This window comes from Lemur catta, chromosome 11 (assembly GCF_020740605.2).
Source record: "Lemur catta isolate mLemCat1 chromosome 11, mLemCat1.pri, whole genome shotgun sequence".
In the NCBI taxonomy this organism is placed as follows: Eukaryota; Metazoa; Chordata; class Mammalia; order Primates; family Lemuridae; genus Lemur; species Lemur catta.
In genome coordinates this window covers 87,738,095-87,765,479 of record NC_059138.1, presented here as the reverse complement: position 1 = coordinate 87,765,479, position 27,385 = coordinate 87,738,095, and the positions used below count along the sequence as shown (strand labels likewise).

The 27,385-nt window shown below is 53.4% G+C and overlaps 2 protein-coding genes across 5 annotated transcripts; one reads left to right on the top strand and one right to left on the bottom strand.

The window, feature by feature from the left end:
* The first annotated feature begins 1,226 nt into the window (after positions 1–1,226).
* Positions 1,227–4,915, top strand: PGAM2 (phosphoglycerate mutase 2). Its single transcript, XM_045564775.1, has 3 exons — positions 1,227–2,895; positions 2,998–3,178; positions 4,711–4,915. Exons 1-3 carry the CDS (start codon positions 2,479–2,481, stop codon positions 4,875–4,877), a joined length of 765 nt encoding a protein of 254 aa, XP_045420731.1. The 5' UTR covers positions 1,227–2,478; the 3' UTR covers positions 4,878–4,915.
* A 1,058-nt stretch (positions 4,916–5,973) lies between these two features.
* On the bottom strand, positions 5,974–21,943 carry DBNL (drebrin like). 4 transcript variants are annotated; one of them, XM_045564773.1, is made up of 13 exons: positions 21,776–21,943; positions 16,931–16,986; positions 15,027–15,139; positions 14,338–14,412; positions 10,603–10,749; positions 9,677–9,754; positions 9,263–9,405; positions 9,104–9,155; positions 8,676–8,769; positions 8,202–8,297; positions 7,994–8,106; positions 7,498–7,603; positions 5,974–6,906 (listed from the first exon to the last, which is right to left on the bottom strand). In XM_045564773.1, exons 1-13 carry the CDS (start codon positions 21,856–21,858, stop codon positions 6,767–6,769), a joined length of 1,296 nt encoding a protein of 431 aa, XP_045420729.1. In that variant the 5' UTR covers positions 21,859–21,943; the 3' UTR covers positions 5,974–6,766. The 4 variants fall into 4 exon arrangements, with proteins under 4 accessions (XP_045420729.1, XP_045420730.1, XP_045420726.1 ...); XM_045564774.1 differs by having other exon boundaries at positions 9,104–9,152; positions 21,776–21,903; XM_045564770.1 differs by lacking the exon at positions 21,776–21,943 and adding an exon at positions 17,438–21,116.
* Positions 21,944–27,385: the final 5,442 nt, after the last annotated feature.

Below are 27,385 nucleotides of genomic sequence, written 5' to 3'. Positions count from 1 at the left end.
AGCCCCGAGCTCTTCCCTGGGCTCCCCCTGCCTTCTCGATATTCCTTGCTGGGTCGGCAGTGAAGCTGGCATCTCTCCAGTCTCGGGGCTCCCTGCCACCCCTTCTGCACCCAGCCCAGGCTGAGCAGCCCTGTTCTCACCTGACCCAAAGCTGTCACCTCCCCTGGGGCATTCGGCTTCTACTGCCTCTACACAGCTGCAAGTGATTTTTAAAATATGACCACGCTTCAAACTCTCCAGTGACCACTGTGTCAGGACACAAAGCCCACCTCTCTGCCATGCACCCCGAATGGCCACCACCCACAGGCTCTTTGCTGTTTCAGGGCTTTGGTCTTTGCTGGCCGTCTGCCAGACTGCTCTCCTCGTAGGACTCATCATAGCTGAGTCCTTTGCATTCTGCTGTTTCCACTCAAATGTCACCCGAGGGACAGTCCCTGGCCTCACGTCCCCCTGCCTGAAAGTAGCTGCTCTCTCCCCAGCCCGCTGTGTCCCTTCCTTCCTAGCACCGGGTGCTGTCTGCAGTGGGCTTGCTTTGCTGCAGGTGTGGCCCCTCTCCCCACTGGAACATGGGCTTCCTGTGTGGTCCCTGCTGGGCCCCAAGGCCTGACCCTCAGTCACATTTAGTTGAGCCAGTGAGTCAACTCGGATGGTCAAGAGGACAAAAAGTAGATCAGGAGACCTGGCTTCAATCAGGATAGATTTGTAGCAGGGAGACCTGCCTGTGGCACTGCTAGCGGGGTGGGTTCCATCTGCCAGCCTCGGGGTCTCCCCAGCCCACAGGAAGTTCTCCCAACTTGGTCCACTGGGACTCTCGTGCCAGACTTGGGGTGCAGAGCCTCAGCCTTGTGTTCCCCAAATGGGGAGCCTGTCTCCAGCTGGGCCAGCAGGGATGGGAGGGAGATGCGTTGAGGGCATCTTGCACTTTCACATCCAGGTCTCAGAGTGGTGGCCAGCCCCTCTGCTGGCCTCCCACCTGCCCTCTTCTATTATCAGAGCATGACAGGTGACGGTGAGGCCACTGGGGTAGAGAGGGAGGAGGTGGGAGGCCCTGGACAGGACCTATGCCCAGGGGTCTGCCCAGGGCCCCCTCGTGAGGGCCGCAGCTGCGACTCCACTCCGCATCGTCTCCTCCCACCTCTGCCCCAGTGGCTTTTGTCCCCAGCCTCAATGCAGAAGTCCTGGGCCTAGACTTGACTCCACACCACCCCGCCCCACCCGCTTCAGCCTCTGTTCGGGCATGCGTGCTAAGTCTAAGTCGAGCATGTCCCTAACAATCAGTACCTGTGACACTCCTTAAACCTGTCCCCAGAAGGTGGGAGGGCCCCTCCGGGGCTTAAATCTTGGATTTCTTTTTATCAAGGTGGTTTCAGCTGGGAGGAATGAGCTATGGCTTAGGCAAGGACAGGTAGGGTGAGAGTCTATGGCAGATGTGGACAAGAACTTGACGCAGGGACCCCACAGAAAAGAAGGGGACCCTTTCCTCCTGGATGTCACAGAAACCCAGCTCAGCCCCAGTGCCTTACCCACACTGCTGCCTGTTAGCCTCTCCCACAAAGCCAGACCTCCTTTCTCCCCAAAGCTGTGGTCTGCTCCTCTGTCCCAGCCTGGCCGCCAGTCACAGGCTCCTGCAGGGACCAGCCTGTGGGCAGGGCTGGAGCGGAGAGAGCCTGCCAGGAAGCCAGGGAGGGGGTCAGGATGTCTGAGGAAGGCCCCCACCAATACACAGCCCTCTACTCCAGACAACAGCGCAAAACCATAGGGGGGGAGGACCCTCTTGGCAACCCACATGTATGCATGTGCACATGTGTACACACAACATGTGTGCACTGTAGACAATGCATACATGCATGTGCGCTTACATGAATACAACAGACACAATGCAGACACACAAGTACACATGTGCACACAGCACAGGTGTGTGATGTATGCATGCACATGTGCACACACAACAGACGTGTGTCTGTCTGGACAGACAACACAGACCTACACACATGCCTATGTGTCACACACCCCTTGGCTTCCCTTAACGCACTAGTTTCCTTAGTGAGATGCAGGCTTGTCCCCAGTTGTGTTGAGTGACCAGGAGAAAGGGGTTGGGATTTTTTTTGTGCCTGAGTGGGAAGGGCTGATGGGGCCACCGAGAGTCCCAACCTAAAGGAGTCTGCCCCTGGAGAGCCCCCGCCTCCTGTTCCTGCCCCTGCCTTCCCCAGCCCTGCTCAGCAGCCCCATCCAGCCCAAGCTCTGGGCTGGTTACGGACGTGCCACCTGAGCCCAGGCCAGGGGCTATTTTAGGTACAGCTCCTTGGCCGGCAGCCCCCTTCTGCCAGCAGCTTTTCTACTGGCCACCTGCCGCCTGTCAGGCCTAGAATGCTGATTGGCAGTTAGCAGGGGTGGGGGCAGGGGAGAGACTGTTATAAAGCTGGGGGTGCCGGAGAGTAGCTGTCCCCGTCCAGAGCCCCCGTGGTCCCTGCTGCCACCATGGCCACCCACCACCGCCTTGTGATGGTCCGGCACGGTGAGAGCACATGGAACCAGGAAAACCGTTTCTGTGGCTGGTTCGATGCAGAGCTGAGTGAGAAGGGGGCCGAGGAGGCCAAGCGGGGAGCCAAAGCCATCAAGGACGCCAAGATGGAGTTTGACATCTGCTACACATCGGTGCTGAAGAGGGCCATCCGCACCCTCTGGGCCATCCTGGACGGCACGGACCAGATGTGGCTGCCCGTGATACGCACCTGGCGTCTCAACGAGCGGCACTACGGGGGCCTCACGGGCCTCAACAAGGCAGAGACAGCCGCCAAGCACGGGGAGGAGCAGGTGAAGATCTGGAGGCGCTCCTTCGACATCCCGCCGCCCCCCATGGATGAGAAGCACCCCTACTACAACGCCATCAGCAAGGTGGGCTGCCACAGGGAAGGCCTCTGGGAGGCTGCGGGGTCGGGAGCTGGGGTGGGGGGCCAGCTGTCTAGGGAGGGAACAGCTGTGTTCCTGTGTCCCCAGGAACGTCGGTACGCGGGCCTGAAGCCCGGGGAGCTGCCCACCTGCGAGAGCCTCAAGGACACCATCGCCCGGGCCCTGCCCTTCTGGAACGAGGAGATTGCTCCGCAGATCAAGGCCGGCAAGAGAGTGCTCATCGCGGCCCATGGGAACAGCCTGCGGGGCATCGTCAAGCACTTGGACGGTGAGGCCCTCCCCGGGGAGGGGCAGGGCTGTGCAGGCGGCCGCAGGAGGGCTGACAGCCCTGACTTCTTATTTTAGCAGAAGTTCCCACCGCCTGGTCGAGGCAGCCTTCCAGAGATGGGGTTTTCAAACTGTCCACTAATCGGGGGAGAGTTGAGAAACGACTTTAAAAAGTTTTGTGAAGCTTTTGCTTCCTTTCTGTGTGGGACACCACGTACCTGCGTCTTTCTGCAGGCTGTGGGTGAAAAGTCTGCACAGCACTGACCGGGCCCACCCTCGGCCTGGCTCCCTGGGAGGCAGCTCGCTGCGGTCAGAGGTGGGGCCGGCTCTGCGGGTGGAATCTGGCCTAAGGACACCCAGCTAGGAAAAAGAGGGCCCCACCACAGAGCATCGGGCTCCAAGTCCTGGTTTACGGTGGGATCCTGGGCAAGCCGCTTCAGCCGCTGGGGCGGCAGCAGCTCCCTGGCTCCTCCTGGCACTGCCTCTTGACGTGGGGCTAGAACCCCTGTACACACCCCCACCACCCTCCTCCCCACACCCTCTCCAGGCAAAGGCAAGACCACTCAAAAGAGCTATAGAGTGGCCAGATGCCCCCACTAAAAAGCAAGGGCTGAGAAATGGGCCTGGGGCAACAGCCTGGGGAGGCCCCACCACAGCACCCGGCGCCTCCACCTCTTAGGATCCCCAGACGCCAGGGCCGTCTAAGTTTAGCATCTAAATGACCTTCAAGCTTGCTGGGATCCTGGAAAGGCAAGAAGGGAGCAGGGTGTGCCCCAAACCTCTTGCTCCTGAGGGCTGATGGGCAGCCAGCCAGCGCCAGGTCTGCCAGCTCTACCCGCAGACGCCCGGCCCTGGCCCTGCTGCCTCTCCCTTCTGGGGGCTTCACTGGCCCCATGTGCCTCTCACAGCCTGGCCTGGGGGAAGGGGATGCACCACGATGAATGCGATGGGATTTCTATGGGAGTCAGGGTGTCCCTCTTCCCCCAGAGAACATCCTCTTAAGCCCTCCTGCACCGAGGGGGTGGGGTGGCGTGAACACCAAAGGTCGAGCTGCTATTCCCAGCACAGGGGCTGCAGGAGGCTGGCAGGGTCGGGTTTCCACCCAGCATGGCCCCCCCAGCTCCTCGGCAGGCCTGTCTCCCTGTCCTTCCTCCAGCCCCATTCCTCATCTCTTCTGCTCAGGATGTCTAGAATTGAGAACACCCTGGAAACCAAATGGCTGTTTTTCCTAACCCTCAACTTCAGTCTGGCCAGGGTTCACCCTGGACTGAGGAGTTTGGGGATGGCACCACCTCAAGTCACAGCCATTCAGGCAGGGACAGGTCTCTGTTTGATTTGCCACCGGCTATTTCTTAGGCTCTTGGCCCAACTCAGCTTTGCCTTGACCAGTTGGTACATTTCTGTGGCTTTACTCTCAGGGCTGGTAGGGCTGCTGCCAGGTGGACTGGCTCTGCAGCCCAGAAAGGTCACGGCATCTGCTGTATGGACAGGCGGGGGGCAAAGGGGCTAAGGACACCTGTTCTTCCTGTCCAGGGATGTCGGACGAGGCTATCATGGAGCTGAACCTGCCCACGGGGATCCCCATTGTGTATGAGCTGGACCAGGCACTGAAGCCCACCAAGCCCATGCAGTTCCTGGGTGACGAGGAGACTGTGCGGAAGGCCATGGAGGCTGTGGCTGCCCAGGGCAAGGCCAAGTGAGGGGTGGGCTTGGGCAATAAAGGCACCTCCTAGCACTGCCTGGAGTCAAGTGTGGCCAGGCACGCCAGGCTCTCAGGCTGGCTCCACAGGCCTGGCCTCTGGGGCCTGCCCTGCTCACCCCCACCATTAGTTGTGGGGACTCCAGGGACTAGGGGTACAGCTATCCCCCCAGGCCCATGTCACCAGGGGCAGGAGCCCAGTGCGCATCGCTCATCATCAGGCAGCTGAGCCAGTGCTACAACCACCCCAGAAACTTGCACTCTGGACAAGCCCCTGGGCTGACCCTGAAGCTTCAGAGCCATTTGGTAACCATGTTCTAGAATCAGTGTACTTGAGGCTACTTAGGGAGAAGAGGCCGAGTGACCCAGCCCTCCCTGTGGAGCAAGGACCACAGACAGGACACCACTTCTCTGTCAGCTTCCTTCAAAGGATGGGTGCTCCTCTGCTGTCCCTGTAGCCCCCGGGGTGGCACCTTGAGCCTCACATCCTGGATGGGACAGACAAGACCACAGGGGGTCTCAAAGCCAGCAACACCCCAGACTCTTGGGGCTTCCACAGCCTGGGAGGGGGACTTTCGGGGGACTGCCATTTCCACGGGAAAGAGACCAGGAAGCCCTGGTAAGAAAAGCGAGAGGCCTAAGGGGCAGGAAGGATGGGAGGAGGGGTTGGGCTCAGCCACCACCTGGGGCCAGCAGACTCCCAAGTGCAGCCATCACCCCAGGCCACTGGCAGGTGAGGCTGGGAGTTGGGCGTGTCTGCCTAGCACCTCCCAGGCACAAGAGGGACCTAATTCCCCAGAGGCTGGGTGGATGCCAGGCGGCGAGATCCATCATGGGCAGAGGCTCCCCAAGGCAGAGCAGCCCACGGCCCCCTCCCAGAGGAACTGGAACACAGGAGGGCTCTGGTTCCAGTCACACCATAACGTTTCTGCCTCTTCCTGGTAGCTCACTGTTGGCTGCACAGGGCGGAGGGTGCGTGCACACCCTGGGCACGGAGCAGGCGCACACCCAGGCAGGGGTCTGTTTCCGCATGGGGCTTTCAGCCTACAGCAGGGCAGCTCAGGGCTGGGAGCCTGTGTGAACCAAACTGGCAATTCTTAGTCCAAACGCAAATTGTTCAGAGACACAGATAGGCTGGGACAGAAAATAGTGGGCAGACAACAGGCAAAGGCCACTCTGTGTTACTTTTCCTGAAGCCAGAGTCAGCTGAGCGCACACCGGGGGGGGGGCAGCAGTGAGTGAGCCACATGGAAGAGCACATTGTGTCTGTTGTTTTCACGTACCCAGAGATGGGAGCTTGGTCATCCCTGTTCCCACTTCCACAGCCCAGGCAGAGGGACAGAGAAATGGAGTGGGGAGCACAGAACAGGCTCCAGTAAGATGACTTCCCTGCTGCCAAAACCGTCATGATCCACTCTGACTTTGGTCACAAACTCTGCTAAAAGCAATTCTCTAAGTTCACTGTTCCCAAGGGTCATTCTAAACAGCCACCACCCCTTACAAGCATGAGAAAAAGAAAAGGCAAATGTAAAAGGCAGCCTGGAGCCTCCAGATGCCCCAGCTCAGAACCCCTGTCCCTAGCTTGGCAGCAGACACACGAGGTCACAAGGGGGCTGGCCACAGGCGGAGCCTGGCTCAATATCCTGTTGGGGTCAAGGGCCAGGCTGCCTGGGAGGGCCTGGGAGCCTGCAGGAAGTGTGTCTGGGAATCACCAGGTAATTGCTGCATTTGGAGTGACAGGCTGAGCCACCCAAGCCAGAAGGAGCCCCGAGGCCCCGTCCTCATTAGGGACACCATTCCTGAAAGAGTGCCGAACCTAACTCTGAGGCCTCCTCTTCCAGGAATAAGGAAGCCACGTCTGAGAGGGAAGGGAAAGACAGGCTCCCAGCCTCACTCAATGAGCTCCACGTAGTTGGCAGGGAACATGCCAAAGTGGCCGTCTGGCCCATAGCCACGCCACCAGCCTTCGTCGATCACCTCGATGCCTGTGATGAGGTTCTCAGGGTCGAAGGAGATCTCTGTGTCATCAGCTGCAAGAAGGGCAAGCCCGGTTGCTGCATCAGCGGCTCCCTGCCACAACCCAAACCCCGAGCCCCGCCTGCTCAGGCAGCCCCCAGCGGACCTCACTGCACTGTGCTTCCTCCTCGGAAACATCCCTCTGCCATCGCACTAAGCCTCTGCCTAAGTGGAGCCGCACTGGTGACCACTGCCCAGGCGACCACACCCCCAGGGCACATCTTCCCACAAAGAATTCCCACAAAAGGCTGGAGTAGATGCCGCCCTCCAGCCTGCTCCGTGGAGAGCCTCAGTCTCCTTCCCCAAGACCTCCACCCAGGGATGCCCGGGGAACCAGCGTCCAGGCCTGGCCCACCTCCCCAGTCAGACCTCCAGGTTCTACAACAAGGATGGCAATTGGGATTCACACCAGGGGCCAGCAAACACAGGGAGGCCTGAGCTGTGTGGGATGGATGCTCCAGGGCCACACCAGAGGTGCTTCCACTCCTAAATGCCCCTCCCACCTTCCTGTCTTCTTGATGACATCCTCCCACATAGCCCCAGATCCTCCTGTCTCCTAACCTGGGGACCCTGTGGTCTGTGGCAGCTGGGCTGGGGCACCTTACCTGCCTGGTAGTCGTACAGGGCCCGGGCACAGAGCCCTTGCCCACTGAGCCCCTGGCCCTGCATGTGATGGTCGATGTGCCCAGAGCCAGCACCTTGCTGCTGCACCTGACCAGGGACAAGAAGATGTTACCCCAAACTCAGCCTTGACACCGGATCCCTGCCCCACGTGGCTCAGGTCAAGATGGGAGGGCATGGAGGGAAAGCAGTCTGTGGGCTTGGGGACTGCTGCTGTCCCCGTCCCCCCCTGGGTATAGAAGTCACAGGACAGTGGCAAATCCCAGCCATGGGTCACAAGGTACTCTCCCCACCCAGCATCTCCACAGAGTAGTGTTTGCCCAGATGACTTATGGCACAGGGCTGCTCCAAAAATTAATCGAGATAATCCATATGCGCTTTAAAAGCCGTAGCATGCCCCAGAAAACTCAGGCATTACATGATCAGTGTTCCTGAGCATGCAGCCCCTCCATGGTCCCACCTCCACTGCAGGGGACCCACCAGTGGGGGCTCCTCGTAGAAGTTCTCCTGCTCCGGGGGCTCCTCATACACAGCCTCCTCTTCCGCCTGCACCAGATGTGGAGGAGTGCCGGGTGCCGGCTCCTCACAGAGATCTGCACCAGGGAGCACAGCAGGTCTGACTCCCACACACCCCCCTTCTCCACCACCGCCCCCCTCCAGGGTCCCCATGGGGTGGCAAGTGCCATACCTGCCCTGGGCCTTGAGACAGCGGGAGTTGGCTCTCTGCTGAAGGGGGTCTCCGGTTGGGTGAGCTGCTTCTGCAGGAAGGGGCTCCGCAGCTTGCCTGCAAACCCAGGCAAACGACACACGACACCACTTCAGAAACACCACCTGGTTATGTGCACACACACCCTTGGTGTGCTCAAAGCAGGCTCCTGGGTCTTGTTCCAGCTTGCACAGCCACAGAGACCCAGTGCTGTGTGGGGAGCTGGTGAACAGTGCAGCCCTGTGTCCTTTGGGGCCAAAGTGGTGACCAGCACGGTCACTGACAAGGTCAAGGGCAGGAGGGGCTACCTGGGCCCCAGGAGTCCCTCCTCTTTGCTCACTCATCCCTGCCACCCTCTGATACCTCTTTCACTAGCCTCAGGGATGCCCTACATAGGCCCCAGGCTCCCTCTCAGCCTGCCCCTGCCCGGTGGCCAGGCCCAGAGGGAGGTCTCACCTGGCTGAGGGCTGGAGACAGAGGTGGTAGACATGGCCCTCTCCTTCTGTTTGAAAATCTCCCTCGCGTGTGTGGCCTGCTGACTGGCAGACTTCTAGGGGGAGCACATGTTGACTCCGGCGGGGGGCAATCACCTCCACTGCCCCTCCCCAGACGGCAGCCCCTCAAAAGTGTGTGTGGGACCAGGAAGCAACACGCAGAAGCCAAGAGGCTCACGGGGATTCTCTCGGGACAGGGCTTCGGTCCATGCCAGAGGCTTCCGCCCTTGGCTTCCCTCTCCGCTGCCACCGCTGAGGCGCCCGGATTCCAATCCGCCCAGCTGGCAGCAGGGCAGCCTCTGCTCAGGTCTGGCTGAGCCCTCAACCTGAGATCAGAGACCTCACGTGCGACTGTGACAGGCCCAGATGCGAAGGGCATCCGCGTCTTACCTGCTCCTCTCTGTTGCGTGAAACCACTTCTTGCTCCTGCTCACACATCCTGCTGGGAAGGGTGGGGGTGAAGGCGCACGCCCCTCAGTCATCCTTGCCTCCGTAGATGAGTGAGTGCTGGGACTGGGCCCCCCACCCGGCCCCCCACCTCCGGCTCACCTCTGAGGGCCACCCTGCTCCTGATAGCGCTGCTCCCGGCTCGCGGCCTCACGCAGCTCCCGCTCCCGGCGCTCCTGCTCCAGCTGCCGCTGTGCCTCCTCGGCCCGCCGCTTCTCCTCCAGCCGGCGGTTCTCCTCCTCCTTCTGCAGAGACAGCCTCCACCTCAGCCCCATTCTGCCCCGTGGCCTCACCCCCGCCCAGGCCTGGGTCCCACAGGCACGAGGTCAAGGGTGGGTGCCAGAGGCAGTCACTCGCTAGCCTTGTGACTTAACTCATCTACGCCTTAGACCGACCATCTGTAAATAGGCGCCGAGGAGACCAGATGCTATGTGGGCTACATGAGGAAAACCGAGACATAGCAAGTGGTGCTCACTCTATCTTCCATGTGCCTGGCACGCCCTGGGCAGCACTCACCTCAGCTTTGGCCCAGAAGCTGTCTTTGCCAACTCTTTTGATCTCAGATACAGCATTGGTTTTCTGGTACACAGAGCCCTGTGGGGAACAGAGCACCCACTAGAGACCCAGGCCCAGGGTGCAAGGTCAAGCCCACAGGCACCAAAGGTAGGGAGAATTTACTAGACTCTCGAGAGCGCAGGGGAGAGCTGCCAGGACTGGACCCAGCAGAGGCAGCGGAGCCTTGTCCAATGACCCTGGAGGAAACAAACACCAAGATGACCTGAAAGCGGCCCAGGAAACTGCCCCAACTGGGACACTGAGTCCCAGACAACACCTGAGGGGTCTCTGGTGGCACCTGGCCCTCATGAATGGGGCCAGGGCCCCTGCAACCCCACCTGCATACTCCTGGACAATGAGCAGGTCTGAGGCAGGCCTCCAGCCAGGGGCCACTCCCAGAAGCTGACTAGCATAACAGCGTCCACAGGAATCACCGCTGATGCCAAATGCACGTCTGAGGACGCCGTTCCTGGCCGGCAGCTCCAGCCAGCACCAGGGCCACAGGCCCACAGGTGTCTCCCCGCAACTCAGAGGGGCCTGCTCTGATTTTAGGCTCTGTCCTAATGCCACCTGAAATTCCTCCACAGCAGCTCCCTCCAGGGGCTTCCCAGGACGTGTTGGTGCCGTGGCCTCGAGGGTAGCTGGACTATCAGAGCCCCGTGTCCCTGCAGAGCCCCCACTCCGACCACACAGAGCAGGCTCCAGAACAGCTAGTCCAACTACCAGGTAGGGTCAGTGGGCGCTCACCACAGCTTGGGGGTTCATGACAGAGGCAGCCAAGCAGGCCGGGGCCCAGCCAGCCTGGATGCTGGGAACTGCACACTCCTGGCCCCCTGCCCGTGGGCCCCGAGCAAGAAGAGGGAAGGCGATGGGCGGGCAGCACTCACCACTGGGGCCTGCGGCCCCGTGTCCTGGAAGCGGCCACTCTCCCTGTGGAAGCTGTAATTGGCACCAGAGGCCTTGGCTACCTTCTCCATGATGCACTCGGGCTCCACGTCCTCCTCAGCCCGCGCGTTGATGGTCACATGGGCCCCCTGTGACGGGAGCAGTACTTGACTTAGGCTTTGCAAGGCCAGGAGTGGACGGGCCAAACTCCTGTCAGTCTGCACAGCACAGGCCACCACTGCACGAAGGACTGGGGTCAGGGGACCAGAAGGCGCCAGTCTGGCTGCTGGGAACCAAGGCATGAGTTCCCCTCAAGGGCTCATACAACTTGGAGCAAACCCCCTCAAACCCATCCCATCGTCTGTGAGGCCCTCGCCTCCACTGTGCCATCCAGCGGTTCGTCCTTCAGGTGCCGTACACTCCATGCTGCAGATCAGCAGATGGCTCAGCAATGATCTGCATGAAAAGCCTGCCTTCTAATCAATGAAAACTAACTTTAAATGCCATCTGGAAACCACAAAAGACCCTGAATAGCCAAAGCAATCCTGAGCAAAAAGAACAAAGCTGTCAGCATCACACTACTTGATTTCAAATTATACTATTATACAAAGCTACAGTAACCCAAACAGCATGGTACTGGCATAAAAACAGACACACAGACCAGTGGAACAGAAGAGAGAAGCTAGAAATAAATCCATACATTATAGCAAACTCATTTTTGACAAAGGCACCAAGAACATCCATTGGGGAAAGGACAGTCTTTTTCATAAATCGTGCTGGAAAACTGGATATCTATTTGCAGACGACGAAACTAGATCCCTACCTTTCACCATAGACAAAAATCAACTCAAAATGGATTAAATACTTTAACGTGAGACCTGAAACTATGAAACAACCAAAGAAAATATTGGGGAAACACTACAGGACATTGGTCTGGGCAAAGATTTTTTTGGGTAAGACCTCAAAAGCACAGGCAACAAAAGCAAAAATACACAAAAGAGAACACATCAAGCTAAAAAGCTTCTGCACAGCAAACGAAACAATCAATAATGTGACAGATAACATACACAATTGGAGAAATATTTGCAAACTATTCATTTGACAAGGGATTAATAACCAGACTATATAAGGAACTCAAACAACTCAACAGCAAAAATCAAACAATATGATTTTAAAAAGGGCAAAAGACCTAAACAGACATTTCTCAAAAGACATACAAATGGCCATCAAATATATGAGAAAAAAAATGCTCAACATCACTATATCAGGGAAATGCAAATCAAAACTATAATGAGGTATCATCTCATCCTGGTTAGAATGGCTATTAAAAGACAAAAAATTAAAATTGCCGGAGAGGATGTGGGTAAAGGGGAATTTTTTTTTTTTAAAGACACAGTCTCGCTCTGTTGCCTGGGCTAGAGTGTAGTGGCGTCATCACAGCTCATTGCAACCCTCAAAATTCCTGGGCTCAAGCGATCCTCCTGCCTCAGCCTCCTGAGTACCTGGGACTACAGGTGTGTGCCACCAGGCCAGCTAATTTTTCTACTTTTTTGTAGAGACAGGGTCTCGAGCGTGCTCAGGCTGGTCTTGAACTCCTGGTCTCAAGCAATCCTCTCACCTAGGCCTCCTAAAGTGCCAGGATTACAGGTGTGAGCCACCGTACCTAGCCAGGGGAACTTTTATATGCTGTTAGTGGGAATGTAAATTAGTATGGCCATTATGGAAAACAGTATGAAGGTTCCTCAAAAACTAAAAATAGAACTACCATATGATCCAGCAATCCTACTGCTGGGTATATATCCAAAAGAAATCAGTATATCAAAGAGATACCTGCACACCCATTTTTGTTGAGCACCATTCACAACAACCAAGATATGGAGTCAACCAAAATGTCCATCAACGGATGAATGGATAAAGAAATTGTGGTACATATACACAATGGAATACTATTTGGCCATAAAAATGAATGAAATCCTGTCATTTGCAGTAACATGGATAGAACTGGAGATCATTATGTTAAGTGAAATAGCCAAGCACAGAAAGACAAATATCACATGTTCTCACTTATATGTGGGAGCTAAAAAAGTGGATCTCATGGAGGTAGAGGATAGAATGGTGATTACTATAGGCTGGGAAGGGAAAGGTGGAGAGGGACAAAGAGAAGTTGGTTAATGAGTACAAAAATACAGTTACATATAAAGAATAAGTTCTAGTTCGAGCATTTGATAGTACAGTAGGGAAATTATAGTTAACAATAATTTGTGTATTTCAAAATAGCTAAAAGAAAAATATTGCAATGTTCCCAACACAAAGATAAATGTTCGAGGTGACAAATATGCTAATTACCTTGATTTGATCATTGCACATTGTACACACGTATCAAAATAGCACATGTACCCCAAAAATGTGTACAACTACTATATATCATTTTTTTTAATTGTGAAAAAAACTGCCATCTGGAAACAAGCACATTTTCTGGGAGCCACTGATTTCTTCCTAAGAAGCGACATCCATGACCTTATTCACTGGGTATACAGGTTGAGTATCCCTAATCCTAAAATCTGAAATCTGAAATCCTCTAGTGAACATTTCCTTTGAGTATCATGTCAGTGGTCAAAAGGTTTCAGATTCTGGCAGGGCGCAGTGGGTCATGTCTGTAATTCTAGCACTCTGGGAGGCCGAGGCGGGAGGATTGCTTGAGCTCAAGAGTTTGAGACCAGCCTGAGCAAGAGCAAGACCCTGTCTCTACTAAAAATAGAAACAAATTAGCCAAACAACTAAAAACAGAAAAAATTAGCCGGGCATGGCGGCACGTGCTTATAGTCCCAGCTACTCGGGCGGCTGAGGCAGGAGGATTGCTTGAGCCCAGGAGTTTGAGGTTGCTGTGAGCTATGCTAACGCCACGGCACTCTAGCCCAGGCAAGAGAGTGAGACTCTGTCTCAAAAAAAAAAAAAAAAAAAGTTTCAGATTCTGAGGTATTCTAGATTTTGGATTTTTGGATTAGGGATGCTGAACCTTTAAGTATATAAAGCAAATATTCCAAATATCCCAAATCTGAAACCCTTCTGGTCCTAAGCATTTCCGATAAACGATACTCAAGCTGTATACTCATTAAGCTTGGGATCTTCTCTTTCAGCTCCTAGACGGAGAAACTGAGGTATATCTGAAGAAATGTTGGCAGAACCAGAATCAAAGTCCTCAGTCTCCTTGCCAGTAACCAAAGAAATGCAAAAAGTCACCTGACAGGGGAACAATAAATCCCTTTAAAACAAATGTTTTTAGATTTAAAAAAGGTTCTATTATAGGACTGACAGGAATACATGCAGAAATGGACTGGAAAAGAACGCATCAAAGGGAATGTGCATATTAAGGTGGCGGGGACGAGGAACTCTCCCCGTCCTCCAAATCCTGACAACACTGCTAAGCTGTTTAGAGTCATCATGAAGCAAAATGGAACCCAGGGCCCAGCCTTCCCACGGGACCAGCTCCAGCATGGTCCTTCATCCTGCCATGCTGACGCCGGCCTGCAGGTGGCGCTGGCCACATTCCGACCTCCCTTGCACTTGCCGACTGAGAGTGCAGCGGCCCCTGGTCAAGTCCTAAAAGCCAGACAGAGAGTTAGTCGTGAGCACATGTCCGATTCCGGCTCTGCTCCCCGCTCACGCACACCCAGGAACCTGGGGGAGCTCAAGGTGCGAGGCCTGTTCTGAGTGGGGCAGGTCCCGCCGGGCCTCACCTTCAGGAAGCTGGCCATCGTGCTGACGTGGCTGGCGCAGGCCCCCTTCCGCACATCGTTCACGCCCTCGCCAGTCTGCAACACAAGCACGTCCAGCATGACCTTAGGTCTCCCCAAAACCCACTTCCATCCCCTGGGGACCCAGCAGCTTCCCTGTGTTCCAGAAAAGAGAAAACAGCAATCCCCACAACAAAAGCCATTCTTCTGTGTCACACAGGCAAGGTAAGTCCCCACACCTCCAAGGGGCTTACGGAGGCTCCCTGGGCAAGATGGCCATCAATTTCGACTGTGGGGGGTGCTTCCTGACTTTTCCTTGTCCCCACTAAGGGGTTCTGTTCTGCTGGAGCCCATCTCTATACTCCAGGTTCCTGAACACTCCCCTAAAGCCTTCTACTCCATCAGAACAACTACCCTGAAGGGGATGGAGCCAGAATTTCCTGTCACTGCTTTTACTCCATTTTGCAGGACTAATTCTGGGCTTGGAAGGTTAATTCTGCACACCAAGGCCACAGTTATTCTTTGGGCTGCAATAAATTAACTGACTATTCTGTTCATTCACCAGCTCTGAGCTGTTCTGCTGATCTGCAATGTTGTGCCCGTAAAACACTCCACTCCTGAAGTCAAGTCAGAGCAGCAAAGAAGACAATGGTGTTTTCGGGGTCACACTAGATGAGACAAGTTCCACGTACCCAGTTGATGAGGACAAACTTGGGCAGGCCGGAGTTGGGGTCCTTCACTCTGCAGAAGCCGTACATCACCTTCCCACTGTTGAGCTCCTCCACCATCTCCTCCAGGCCACCCTCTGCCAGAGTCATGAGGAGGGTCAGAGGCAGCCCCGGCACCCTCTGCTGGCCCTGACCCCTAGTCAAACAGGAAGGGAACTCAAGCTGCCCCAAACCAGGGCTTCTCACCTTCACCTGCATCAGAATCTTCCTGGGGACAAGTTTAAAATCAGATGCCTGGGCCCCACCCTCTCTAAACTGACTTATGAGAGCTGGATGGGACCCAGGAGTCTACAATTCTGACAAGCACCTCAGGTGATATTTATACCCACGCTAATTTAAAAACCACTCCTCTATACCCATAGGTGACTCTTGAAATTAAAAAATGTCACTTCCACTGCAGATGAGCCACCAGACTTCCCAAAGGACAATCTCTATGTCAATTTTATTGTTGCCTGGACCCCAAAGGGCCACAAAACAGTAGGGCCCATTGAGTCACCCCTGCCTGCACCCGTGCCCCCTCAGACTCCAGGGCCACCCAGATGCAAGGACCAGGTGGAACGTCCTGCAGCTGCGTAACTGGCTCAGACCTCACAGACCCTCAGAGGAAGAGGTGATGGGGGCCCAGGAGTGAGCTGCCCTAAACCATTCTCCCCTGACACTGAGGCTTAGGCCCCGTCTTTCCCAGGTTATAGAGAGGAGGAAGTGATCAGGTTTTTAGCTATAGGGCTCCACAGAGCCTGGGGCAGTCCAGAGTCCCCACTCGGGAGACAGCAACCTGCTGCCCTTGCAGCAGAGCCCTGTTCTGTGTCACTGGGGATGACAACAGGAAACTCGGGTTGCTGATCCCCGCAACTCCCAGTCACCTGCTTTGTCACCTGAGTCTATCGTTCAATGGCTATCCTTCTAGAGAGAGGATGCCTCAGGGAGAAGAGGTTGTAAGAGGGGCTTTCTACCAACAACAGTCACCAAATGGTGGAGAACACGCTCCAGACACTCACTGAACAATGAAGCCATGTCTAGCTCAGGACAAGAGGGGTCAGGCGAGCTCCAGAGGCGGAGGAGCGAGCTGGCCTTGAGGATGCAGAGCAGTCCGGGATATCAGCCGGGGGGTCCACAGGTCACACCCCACTGCCTCTGGCCCAGCCTACTCGGACAGCCTCTGCCCAGTGCTGGCCAACAGACTGTCCTTCCCTATGACCATCTGCACTGGCAACGCCTCTCCCCAGTGAGGGTGGGACCCCTGCGTACACTTGGCTCATGGCCAGGGCAGGACAAAAGCAGAGGAGGATGTGTCTGTGGGCTTTCTCCTCTGCCAGCATGAGCCCTGGGACTGGCATCCTCCCAGCTGCAGCTCCCTGGACACAGGTTGCCCATGTGCTGCAGAGGGCCAGCCTGTTTTCCCTCTCAGCTCTCCCAAACTAGACACAGAGAACGTGCTGCCCTCCACCCCCAGCAGAGAAAGTCAAGGAGGAGTATCTTCATTTACAAATATCTGAAGCCTGCCAGAAGCAGCCAGTGAGCACTGGAGGCCTCGTGCTATTCGGTGGACTAAGATGGCCAAGGCCCTAGTCTTGCCTGCTGCTGGTGCACGTCTCAACCAGGTGGGCCAGGGAACCCCCAGTGCAGTTGAGGTGGGTGGGTCTGCAGGAGGCAGGCTTGGGCCTACTCCCCACCCTCAGTGGGGGAAAAGTGTCACTGCAGTTGAGCCGCATGCAGGGGATACCTGTGTGTTGAGTCCTTTTCCTCCCACTGCAATAGCTGAAATGCCAGCCAAGATGGACCGCTGATAGTCACAACCCTCTCTTTTTTGCACACCTCACCCTTCTGTCTCCTGTTGTCCCTGAGAGCCCATTTGGGGTCATACTCACCCCCCGTGCCGGCCACACGGATGTCATTGCTGTTGCCTTCATAGGTAAAGAGAGCCCTGAAACAAAACACAAGTGGGCTCTGTAGCTGGCACCTTGGGTTCCATCTGCCCTCATCACACCTACCATGGCTTCCCACCACACACCAAAGAGCTTGGCCTAACAGTAACACCGTGGGCCCACTCTGCTCTGACCTGCTAGGCAGGTTCTCAGGAGGCTGCTGTGTAGTCTTCTCAGCTCTAAAGCTGGGACAGTGCTGGCCTGACTTACCATGGGGCTTGATGTGAGGGGAAAAGCCATGGAGACGGGGCCAAACATCTACTGCAAGGTAAATATGAAGTGTGGACTTTTACAATGACTTTGTACACATTCACGTATGAAATACTCACCTGGCTTCCAGGTATATGGATTTGAAAAGACAAAACATACCTACATATTCCTGAACCCAGAACACCCAAAAGGAGAAGCAATGAGACATACACACATCAGGCTCCACGGAAGGCCACCCACCATGCCTGTGCGTGTCTGCCCCAGCTCCCGTAAAGCCTGGCCGGTGGGGCAGTGGGTCCTTCTGGGCTTGAGACTCTCCGGCAAATGCGGATTTTACAGGTTGTGTTCAGCATCAGAAACCGCAGGGGCAATGACACAACATTGAGTCACACAGTTAAAACCAGGGACCCATCAACCCCCTCATGGGTCTGTGGGCAAATCTATCTATTGGAGCTTTATCTTTCCCTGGGTGACACCTGGACCATGCCTTCCTTCTCCTGTAAGACTAATTATTCATAAGAACTTTGGAAAAGATTCTGACCTTTTTAAACTTGTGCCCCAGAGGTGTTGAGGAAATACGGTAAATTTTATTAAATCTAGGCCATGGACAGTCCCTTGACCAGAACAAAGGTTACTAAAGGAGAACATTCTGGAAGAGGTGGTCTCCTGGAGATAAGCTGTGTGGGGGCTTCCCTGTGGTACACATGGAGCCAGCTGTCAGCACCAACCCTGTAGCAGTTCAACACCCTCAGCAGTGCAGGTGGACACGGGGTGAGGGCAGTGACCCATCAGACTGCAAGTCAAAGGTCCAGTGTTTCTTGTCTCCCCGGGCTCTGGAGCACAGGCCTGGGAAGGCAGGCCAGACCGAAGCTCCAGGGATAAATAGTCAGACAACAACCAAATCAGTTTCAACTTGGCTTACCCAGAGCCCTGCCAATGCCACCTGGCAGGGATGCCTATGCCTGAGAAAGATGGAAGAAATGAGACCCAGGCCCAGTGGATCTGCCTGGTAGGGAGGAGATGGGCCACCAGGAAGAGCCACTTCCCACCAGGAGAGACTACAGAAGGTGAAAAACACTGAGAGAGAAAAACACTCAGAGAAAAGTGACTAAAGAAAAGACCACAGAGAAACAAGGAGAAAGATTTGGGACGTGGTGCACTGTCAGCCTGAGCTGCTGGAGCTCTCTGGAGAAAAGAAGCCCATTCCTCTTGATGGTCACAAAGCCCTGGCTGCCAGAAGACAGGGAACTGGCACAAGCAACAGGGAACAGAAGATGGCAACTCAACCCAGCTCTTGCAAGAAGGGATCCAGCAGCTAATAAGAGCTAAGCTCGGTACCTGCCCCTAACCCTCCGACTTCATCTCCCAACCCCTACACCCCAGGCTGCAGTCTAAGCCACTTTCAAGAATGTTCCCAGTTCAAAGGCTTATTCCCACATTTGATTAGAGTTCTGCCCTTCTTTCAAATCATAAAAAAAAAAAACAGTGCCCTGGCCTGTGCACAGCAAGAAAGTATATAATAATAGGCACCTTACAGGAGGGGAGAGGAGGGCACGGGTAAATTCACATCTAATGGGTGCGACAGGCATGGTCTGAGAGGGCCATGCTTGTAGCTCTGACTTGGCCAGTGCAAATGCAATAGGTGTAAACCAAATGTTTATATCCCCGTAAAAATTATGAAATTAAGCAGACACAGGAGGTGACACATGAACCACCTGAGAACAAACCACAAGATAGGGGGCAGGAGAGCTGATGTGTGGCCCCTCACCCCATCTGGCCTCAGGGCCTGGCCCAATGCCCCAGCTCATTGTGTGAAACATTTTATGACCCACCGAACTGGAGATCACCTCTTCTGCCTCTAATATCCTCTGCCACTTTTTCTGTATGGCTCTTAGTCCAACCTTTTTTTTTTTTTTTAAATAGAGACAGGGTCTCGTTCTGTCACCCAGGCTGGAACTCCTGGCCTCAAGCGAATCACCATGCCCGGCCCACAGTCCATCTTTCATCTGAGCATCTACTACACATAACCACCCTGAACCAGGCGCTGAGGACAGAGACAGGGCCCACCCAACCCCTTCTAGTGAAGAGATAAAGGTAACAAGAAAACCCATGAGGGTTTCTGGCATGTGTCCAAGGGAAGTCAATCAGGGAGATGGAAAACGTGACTACAGCCAGGGAGCAGGGATCAAGGTAGGCCTCTCTGAGAAGGCAGCCTCGGAGCAGAGAAGTGAAGGCTAGGAGCCTCCTGTGATGACACGGAAGAAGTATGCTCCCACCAGAGGAAGCAGCAAGAGCAGGGGCTCTGAAGAGGAACCGCTTGCAAATTTGAGGAAGAGAAAGACGGCCAGGGAGTGGTGGTAAACAGGTGTGGCCAGTGTGACAAGAGGGAGGAGTGGCAGCATTTGGGTCATGTGGAGCAAGGAGTCTGGGCTTTCTTCAAGGTGCAACAGGAAGCCACTGCAGAATTACAGGCACAGAAGTGACGTGGTCAGAATATTTTTTCAGCTAGTGAGAGGGGACCTGCCACACCGTATCTGTTGAGTAACTTCCTTAATGGCTGTGACAATGAGGGTGGAGGCCAGGGGTTCATGCTGAATGGTATAACCCACAGTGCTAAGGAGCCTGGGGTTGGGTGAGGTGAGTTGGGTGGGTTCTGACTGGCTGAGAGGACAGAGGAAGCTCAGCACCCTCATCAGGGACAGAGAGTAGGTGGGGTGGGTAAGTGCCAGACCAGGGGTGATAACAGACAGCTTTGATAAGCCCAAGGAGAGGCTAGAAACGTGGGAGCCCTGAAGCGGGAAGCCCAAACTGCCAGGTGGGCTGCAAGGCATCATCCCCAAACCAGCAATAGTTCCGGAGAAGATGGAGCATGAAGAGAGACCCGGAAGGGCGACTGATTAGGGGGACTAGAAGTCTCCTAGGTGAGTCAGTACAGTAAACCTCATGATCAAGAGCATGTAAAGAAAGGAACAAAATCCCTAACTGGGCAGGGCTGGAGAGGGGCAGAGATTCTTCTGGGTTCCAAAGCCAGGTGGCATCATATGGATGTGAAAATGGGGCACCCAATGAGGAGATACTTTTGACAGGGTTTGAAGTAACAGGAGAAGTCTAAGGGCCCTCTGAGAATCACCAACAGGAACAGGAGAGAAGCAGAACAGAGAAATGATACCTAGAAACTCTCCTGAGAAAAATAACAGTGACATGTGGGTGAATTTCCTGAGGGATGATAAGGAGAGAAGGCAGAGAAATCCTACCAAGGAAGTCACAAGACATCCTTCCCGAGGTAGATGCCTCCCAAACAGAGCATATGCTGTTTGGCACAAGTGCCATCTGGGGCACCCATGGTGACTTGGCCCCAGACCTGACAGAAGAGACTCTGCACACTCAGGCAACTGGTGTTCTGAAGCTCTTTCCCTAATGGCCTGTGGCTGAAGGAAAGGCAAAGCTACAATGTCCTCAGTGTCCCAACGGTGCCACTGTATGAAAGGCACTCTGTGCTGGGCACCAGGGAAGTGCAGAGGAGATGAGAAAACTGCTTAGACAAGTGGAGATGGCCCCTACACAGCGGGCAGACTTAGACGGAAGGGCCTCAGTGCTGACTACAGGGTGGCCTCACCATGACTCAGCCTCTAAGGTCCAGTTTCTATTCTCCAAGGTTGGTCACCTTAGCCCATCATTCTCAGCATATTTCCCAGAACTGGAAGTGCTCAGAACTGGTCAGCGAAAATAGTTTAAGTAAATTAAGTAAATGGGAAAGTGATAGGGAACTACCATATATGGCTGTGCATACTTGCAGACCAGAGAGCAGACCCTGTGTGGGGGTTGCCCAGGGTTATTCCAGACACTCCAGATCCAGGTGTGCAGTACTGTAAAGCCCCATCAGCTGCAAGATGAGATCTACCACTGACAGCCTAGCAGAGGATGTCTTGGGTGGTGGAGGGAAGATGAGACCTCTGTCCAAACAGACAGCCAGCATCCTACTTTCACACATCTTCCCATGGCTCAGGCAGAGGAAGGAGTACTCTTCTTGGAAGTTCAGAAGTTCACACTCAAAGAGAACCAGGGACCCAGACCCCTGACCTCGGTGTCTGAAGCCTCGCACTGCCGGCCAGGCTGACAGACCTTTCTCAAAGGCCCATCCCTGAACACGGCGTTTGGAAGAAACTGGGCGTGGCTTTCGCCGTCTCAGGAGGGCTGTGCAGGACCCCTTTTTCCAGGAAAGTCCCAGAGCTGGAAAGAAGAACCTGGTGGAGCCAGCACACACAACCAGGCCGAGAATCCAACATGGAAACCCGCGGAGCCGACACCGGGTGGCCAGAAGCAGGGGGAGGGGCTGGGGACTCACTGGGTCCCCCCAAGACGGGTTTAACCTGTCCACGCCCGGCAGGGCAAGGGGTGACGAGGGTCGGACAGCACCCTTGCTGCGGCGTGGGGCGGGCAGACTGGCGAGCCCTGGACCACCTGCCGCGGCGACACTTGGCGCTCGCGCTCCCTCTCTCCCCCGCCCCCAGCTCGCCGCGACAGACCCGCCCCCCGAGAAGGCCCCCGGCCCGCCCTCCGGCCCGCCTCGCCGCCCACCAGTCGGTCGGGGACTTCTCGGTGACCACCCGCCCGTAGGCCTCCTGCAGCGCCGGCCCGTTCCGGCTCAGGTTCGCCGCCATGGCCCGCCCCGCAGTCTCCGCGCCGCCGCCGCCGCTTCCGGGCCAGGCAGCCCCTGACAGCCGAAAGCCTCGCCTCCGCCTACCGGAAGCCCCGCCCCGCCGGCGGGAAGCGGAAGTGGCGGAGCCGGCTGAGCCCGCGGGTCCCGGCTGCGCGTCGGCGCTGCGGTTTGCGGGTCCAGATTAGAGAAACGAGGAAGGGTCTGGCCTTCGGTTCGGGCTGCTGGGGCCCGGTCCCACCCAGGTGGCAGCTCCCCTTGAAGGCCTGGCCGAGGGAGCCCAGTACAACTCCGTAGTAGCTGCTGTCACAGAGCACCGTGCACATTCGTTTCTAATTCTTGTCACAGTTAATGCACTTATTTGAGAGATCTTGGATGCACCACAGTCTCCCTCCAGACGGGATCTTCCGAGCCTGCGTGTGGACCCCTAACAGAAGCTTGATCTAGGAATGAAGCAAGCTTAAATTAATGAATGCACTGCAAACCTAACTCAAGGTGCTTTTGTGCTTCCTGGCTCTCACCTGCATTCTTCCCTCTGCAGTTTGCTTGAGGCCCGGGTTGTGGAGGAATGAAGAGAACCCACATTGTGCTTCACCTCCATATCTGGGATGGTTGCCCTGCCTGGAAGGAAGGGGCCCATAATGCCTCAACCTGCACCCTTCCTCCAGGGAGCCCCAGTTTTTTCCATCCACAAATGTGCCTGCACTGACTGAACTAGCTACCTAACTGCATGACAGAGAAACGTGCCAAGGCCCAGGGCAGCTCACAGCTTTCTCTGCCATGCAGAATAACTCCCTCACTTCCTTCAAATACAGATCCACAGGCCCTTAGGACCAAGTTGGCTCTGGAGGTCAGTCTAAGATTTCAGAAAAGTTATACCATGTATATGCTGCATACTTTTATGTAAGTCCTATCACAGGATCTGAAACAGGAACTGGTAATCAGACATGTTCATTCTTCTGCAGCAATACATGTAAATAAGCCACTAAGTGGAATGTAAGAAAACTCTAAATAACCTCATGGCAGTTAAGGTCAATTTCTGCTGCCAAATGAACTACCAGAATCTTAAGGTATTGGGATCTGATTGTTCAGATAAGGGCTTGTGGACCTAATTTGGGCACAAACACTGTTCATTTGTTATGTCTATTTTTATTTGTGTTCACATCGTTGTTGCTTGTTGTCTTAGTTTCTTTCATGCTGCTATAACAGAATACCACAGACTGGGTAAATACATAGAACAGAAATTTATTTCCTCACTGTTCTGGATGCTGGGATGTCCAAGATCAAGGCACCAACAGCTAGTGAGGGCCTTCTGGCTGCATCATAACATGAAGGAAGGGCAAAGAGAGGGTGAGAGAGAGAGACAAAAGAGGACCAAACTCATCCTTTTATAAGGAACCCACTCCCAAGAAAATGGCATTAGTCCATTCATCTCTCAAAGGTTCCACCTCTCACCCCTGTCACATTGGGGACCAAGGCTCCAACATATGAACTTTGGGGGACACATTCCAACCATAGCACCTGTTTTACAGGCAGAAGCTCTACCCTCTGATGAAAGAGCAACCCATCCCAACCTGGAGAAGTCTCATCCCAACCTGGAGAAGTCTCAGGTCCTGGCAAAACACTCATCCCAACCTGGAGAAGTCTCAGGTCCTGGCAAAACACTCCTTCCCTTCAGCAGATCCAGTGTGCAGCCTTCGCCCTTCCTTCCAATCCATCCTGGATCTTCTCTTCCATAATGCAGGTCTCCCCATTTCTCTACTTTGACTTCACTACTGTATTTATATCAGAAAAATGAATTCACATAAATGGAGGCTGCCTAGCTCTCAATTTTCAATCTTTTTTTTTTTCCTTAACCTTGAGTAACATCTCTCTTGCCCTTGTTTTTCCCTCAGAGCAGACCCTCAGGTGACTTTCTGCTCAACCCCAGTCACTCTGCCCTCAATCCACATGATCTAGGGGCATTCAGCCCTCAGTCTTATGGTTCTTCTGTCTTCTCTTTAATATATTTCTTTTTCTCTTCTTTCTCTGGGAATGTTCCTACTTAAACACCTTCCAGTTGCTAGTTTCCTTCACACCCTTGGTTGCCAGTCCCCCCCTGGGGATCTGGGAGCACTTTTAAACATTTCAGTCAACTTAAGGAGAAACTACCCCTACCTGAAATCCTGTTGTTCAGGCCAAAGGAGCAGGTCTCTGTGTTCTGGAATTAGACATCTCAGTGACCAGGCTCATCCATGCTGATGAGGGAAAAAGCAAGAAAAACCCAGTCTCCATGGAGAGAAGGCCATGAGGAGGGGTCTCTGGTGGTGGGACACTGGGGGAGGGGAGCATTGGGATTTTGCTTCCTGCTCTAGAATGTGGGAACTGGTTTCAGCTTGACAGGCCAGAGAAGGCCTCTCTGAGGAGGTAACCCTGGAGCAGAGACGGAATGGGGGGTGGGGGTGTGTCAGGTCGTGGGAAGATCTGGGAGGAAGTGTTCAGGCATGTGTTAGGGCTCTGAAGTGGGAGCCAGCCTAATGGTCTGAGGAATGGGACACAGGGAGGAGAGGGCCAGGGTAAGGGCTTCGGGTTTTATTCTAGATATAACGGAAATCCTGATGGATTTTAAAGAGGAGAGGATGTGACCTCCTACATGCAGACCATCTCCACCCCTGTCTCTCTCACTCTGTTTTTCTTATGTTTTAGTCAGCTGTCTCTCTTGTTGATTGGTTGTTCCTTGGTTTGAGAATGTGAGATGTCTCCAGAGGTCATTCTTAGGACTTCTCTCTCTTCTCTCTCAACTAATTCCCATGACATTCTTGTAAGCCTCATACTTGTATCTGGGTGAAATCAGACCTGCTTTACCTCTTGATGTTCTCCTAGTAGGTTTCAGTGACAGGTCTGGGCCACAAAACCAGAGCCCTGAATGGTCAGTGTCCTCCACACTCCAAGGGCAGTTGACTATGTCCTAAAGGCAGCGGGGTCCAAGTTTGGAGGGAGGATACCACTGGCAGACTCCCTCTGGAGTCCACCATCTGGAAGGATTGGCACTAAGAAAAAGAACTGACTGTTCTGACAAGCACAGCAAGACCAGTAAGAAAGATTGCTCTTTATTCAAAGTATTCATCAACAGAAATGTCAGTTAGCATATTTTCTTAAAAGCCACCAGATTACATCTCTCTGTTCCAGCTATACATGGCCACATTAACTACAAAGTTAAAGAAATAAAATCATTGCCTTTCCTGCCCTAAAAAGAAAATTTGTTTATCCTACATGGTAAGTGGAATCCACTTACACAAACATTGCACATCTTGAGAGATTAAAAAACAAAAACATCTCTTCTGGGTCTTTGTAGTGGGGGGGGAGGGAAACCCAAAACAACAACAAAAATTTTTAAATTTTAAAAGATTTTTTAAAACAAAACCAAAAACAGCTGTCCTAGCTGGCAATGGTAGCACGTGCCTGTATTCTCAGCTACACGGGAGGCTGAGATGGGAGGATAGCTCAAGCCCAGGACTTCAAGGCTATAGTGCGAGGATTACACCTGTCAATAGCTACTGCAATCCAGCTTAGGCAACATAGTGAGACCCCATCTCTAAAACAAAACAAAACAAAACAAAACAAACCCCACAGCCTTCCCAGTTGAATCCCTGATATGATTTGAACAGAAAATACACAGTCAAGGGCAGGGAGGTGAGAGTGTATAGCAGATGAGGCTCCAGTCCTGACCCCCGTCTGAGACATGGGAAGTGGCCTTTGCTGAATGAAGTGCTCCCTCTGCCTGTAGGGCCCTCCCTCAGTGTCCATCCAACAGGACGGGGATCTCCCTCTCTCCTGAGGTCTTTTCCACTCTTGCACATTCCTCTAACATGTTCCTCTGAGGCTCTTTTTGGGGCTTTTCCCAGCCTTCCCTGAATTCTCACCAAAGGCTTCCTGGGAGCTTGTTTCATTAATAGGTCTCCTCTGTTGGCTCCCAGAAGGGTCGTGTGTCAATGCTTTTTTTTTTTCTTCCTTTTATGTTTAATTGACATGTAATAAGTGTACATATTTATGGGATAGTGATATTTTGATACATGTTTACAATGTGTAACAATCAAATCAGGGTAATTAGCATATCCACCACCTAGAACACATTTGTGTTGTGAACATTTAAAATCTTCTAGTTTTTTGAAAATATACACTAAATCATTTTTAAACATATTAACCTTACAGTGCTACAAGCACTAACTAGAGCTTATTCCTCCCACCTAGCATAACTTTGTATGTTAATCAAACTCTCCCTATCCTCCACTCCCCCACCTCTAATAAGTAGAATTCTACTCTACTTCCATGAGCTCATTTTTCTTTCTTTTTTTTCTTTTTGAGACAGAGTCTCACTTTGTTGCCAGGGCTAGAGTGAGTGCCGTGGCGTCAGCCTAGCTCACAGCAACCTCAAACTCCTGAGCTTAAGCGATCCTACTGCCTCAGCCTCCTGAGTAGCTGGGACTACAGGCATGCGCCACCATGCCCAGCTAATTTTTTCTATATATACTTTTAGTTGTCCAGATAATTTATTTCTATTTTTAGTAGAGACGGGGTCTCGCTCAGGCTGGTCTCGAACTCCTGACCTTGAGCGATCCACCCGCCTCCGCCTCCCAGAGGGCTTCATATTTCTTTTTTAAGCTTCTACTATAAGTGAGAATATGTGGTATTTATCTTCTGTGCCCTGACTTATTTCACCTAACATAATGTCTTCCTGGCTCATCCATGTTACTGCCATTGATAGAATTTCATTCTTTCCTATAGCTAAATAGTATTCCACTGGGTATATATACCACATTTTTGTTCATCTATTGATGAACATTTAGGTTGATTCCGTACATTGGCTATTGTGAATAAAGCTGCGATAAACATGGGGGTGCAGGAATCTTTTTGGTATAGTGATTTCTTATCCTTTGGATAATTACCCAGTAGTGGGATTGCTGAATTGTATGGTACTTCTATTTTTAGTTTTTTGAGAAATCACCATAGTGTTTTCCATAATAGCTGTACTACTCAACATGTCCACTGACAGTGTGTAAGAGTTTCCTTTTCTCTGCATCCTAGCCATCATTTGTTATTTTTGCCTTTTTGATAATAGTCATCCTAACTGGAGTGAGATATCTTGATGTGATTTGCAGTTCCCTGATGATTAGTGATGTTGAATGTTTTTTCATGTACCTGTTGGCCAGGTGGGTGTGGTGGTGCGTGCCTCTAGTCGCAGCTCTTCGGAGGCTGAGGCAGGAGGATCGCTTGCGCCCAGGGGTTTGAGTTTGCAGCGAGCTATGATGATGCCACGGCACTCTAGCCCAGGCAACAGAGTGAGACCTTGTCTCTATGTTTTTGACTTAGTCTATTTTATATAAGTATAGCCACTCTTACACACTTTTAGTTTCCATCTGTTTGGAATATCTTTTTTCATATCTTCACTTTCAGTCTATGTGTGTCTTTACAGGTGAAGGGAGTTTCTTATAGGCAGCATATAGTTGGTTCTTGTTTTTTCGTGCACTCAGCCAGTCTGTATCTTTTAATTG

Bases quoted from the DNA above. Each gene is read 5' to 3' on its own strand.
- PGAM2 (XM_045564775.1), top strand. From the start codon at position 2,479: ATGGCCACCCACCACCGCCTTGTGATGGTCCGGCACGGTGAGAGCACA. The intron at 2,896-2,997 runs GTGGGCTGCCAC...CTGTGTCCCCAG, and splicing joins ACTACAACGCCATCAGCAAG to GAACGTCGGTACGCGGGCCT. The intron at 3,179-4,710 runs GTGAGGCCCTCC...CTTCCTGTCCAG, and splicing joins CATCGTCAAGCACTTGGACG to GGATGTCGGACGAGGCTATC.
- DBNL (XM_045564770.1), bottom strand. From the start codon at position 17,550: ATGCTGAACACAACCTGTAAAATCCGCATTTGCCGGAGAGTCTCAAGC. The intron at 14,413-15,026 runs GTACGTGGAACT...CTTGTGTTGCAG, and splicing joins AGTTTGTCCTCATCAACTGG to ACTGGCGAGGGCGTGAACGA. The intron at 7,604-7,993 runs GTGGGTCCCCTG...GTCCCTGGTCAG, and splicing joins TCTACGAGGAGCCCCCACTG to GTGCAGCAGCAAGGTGCTGG.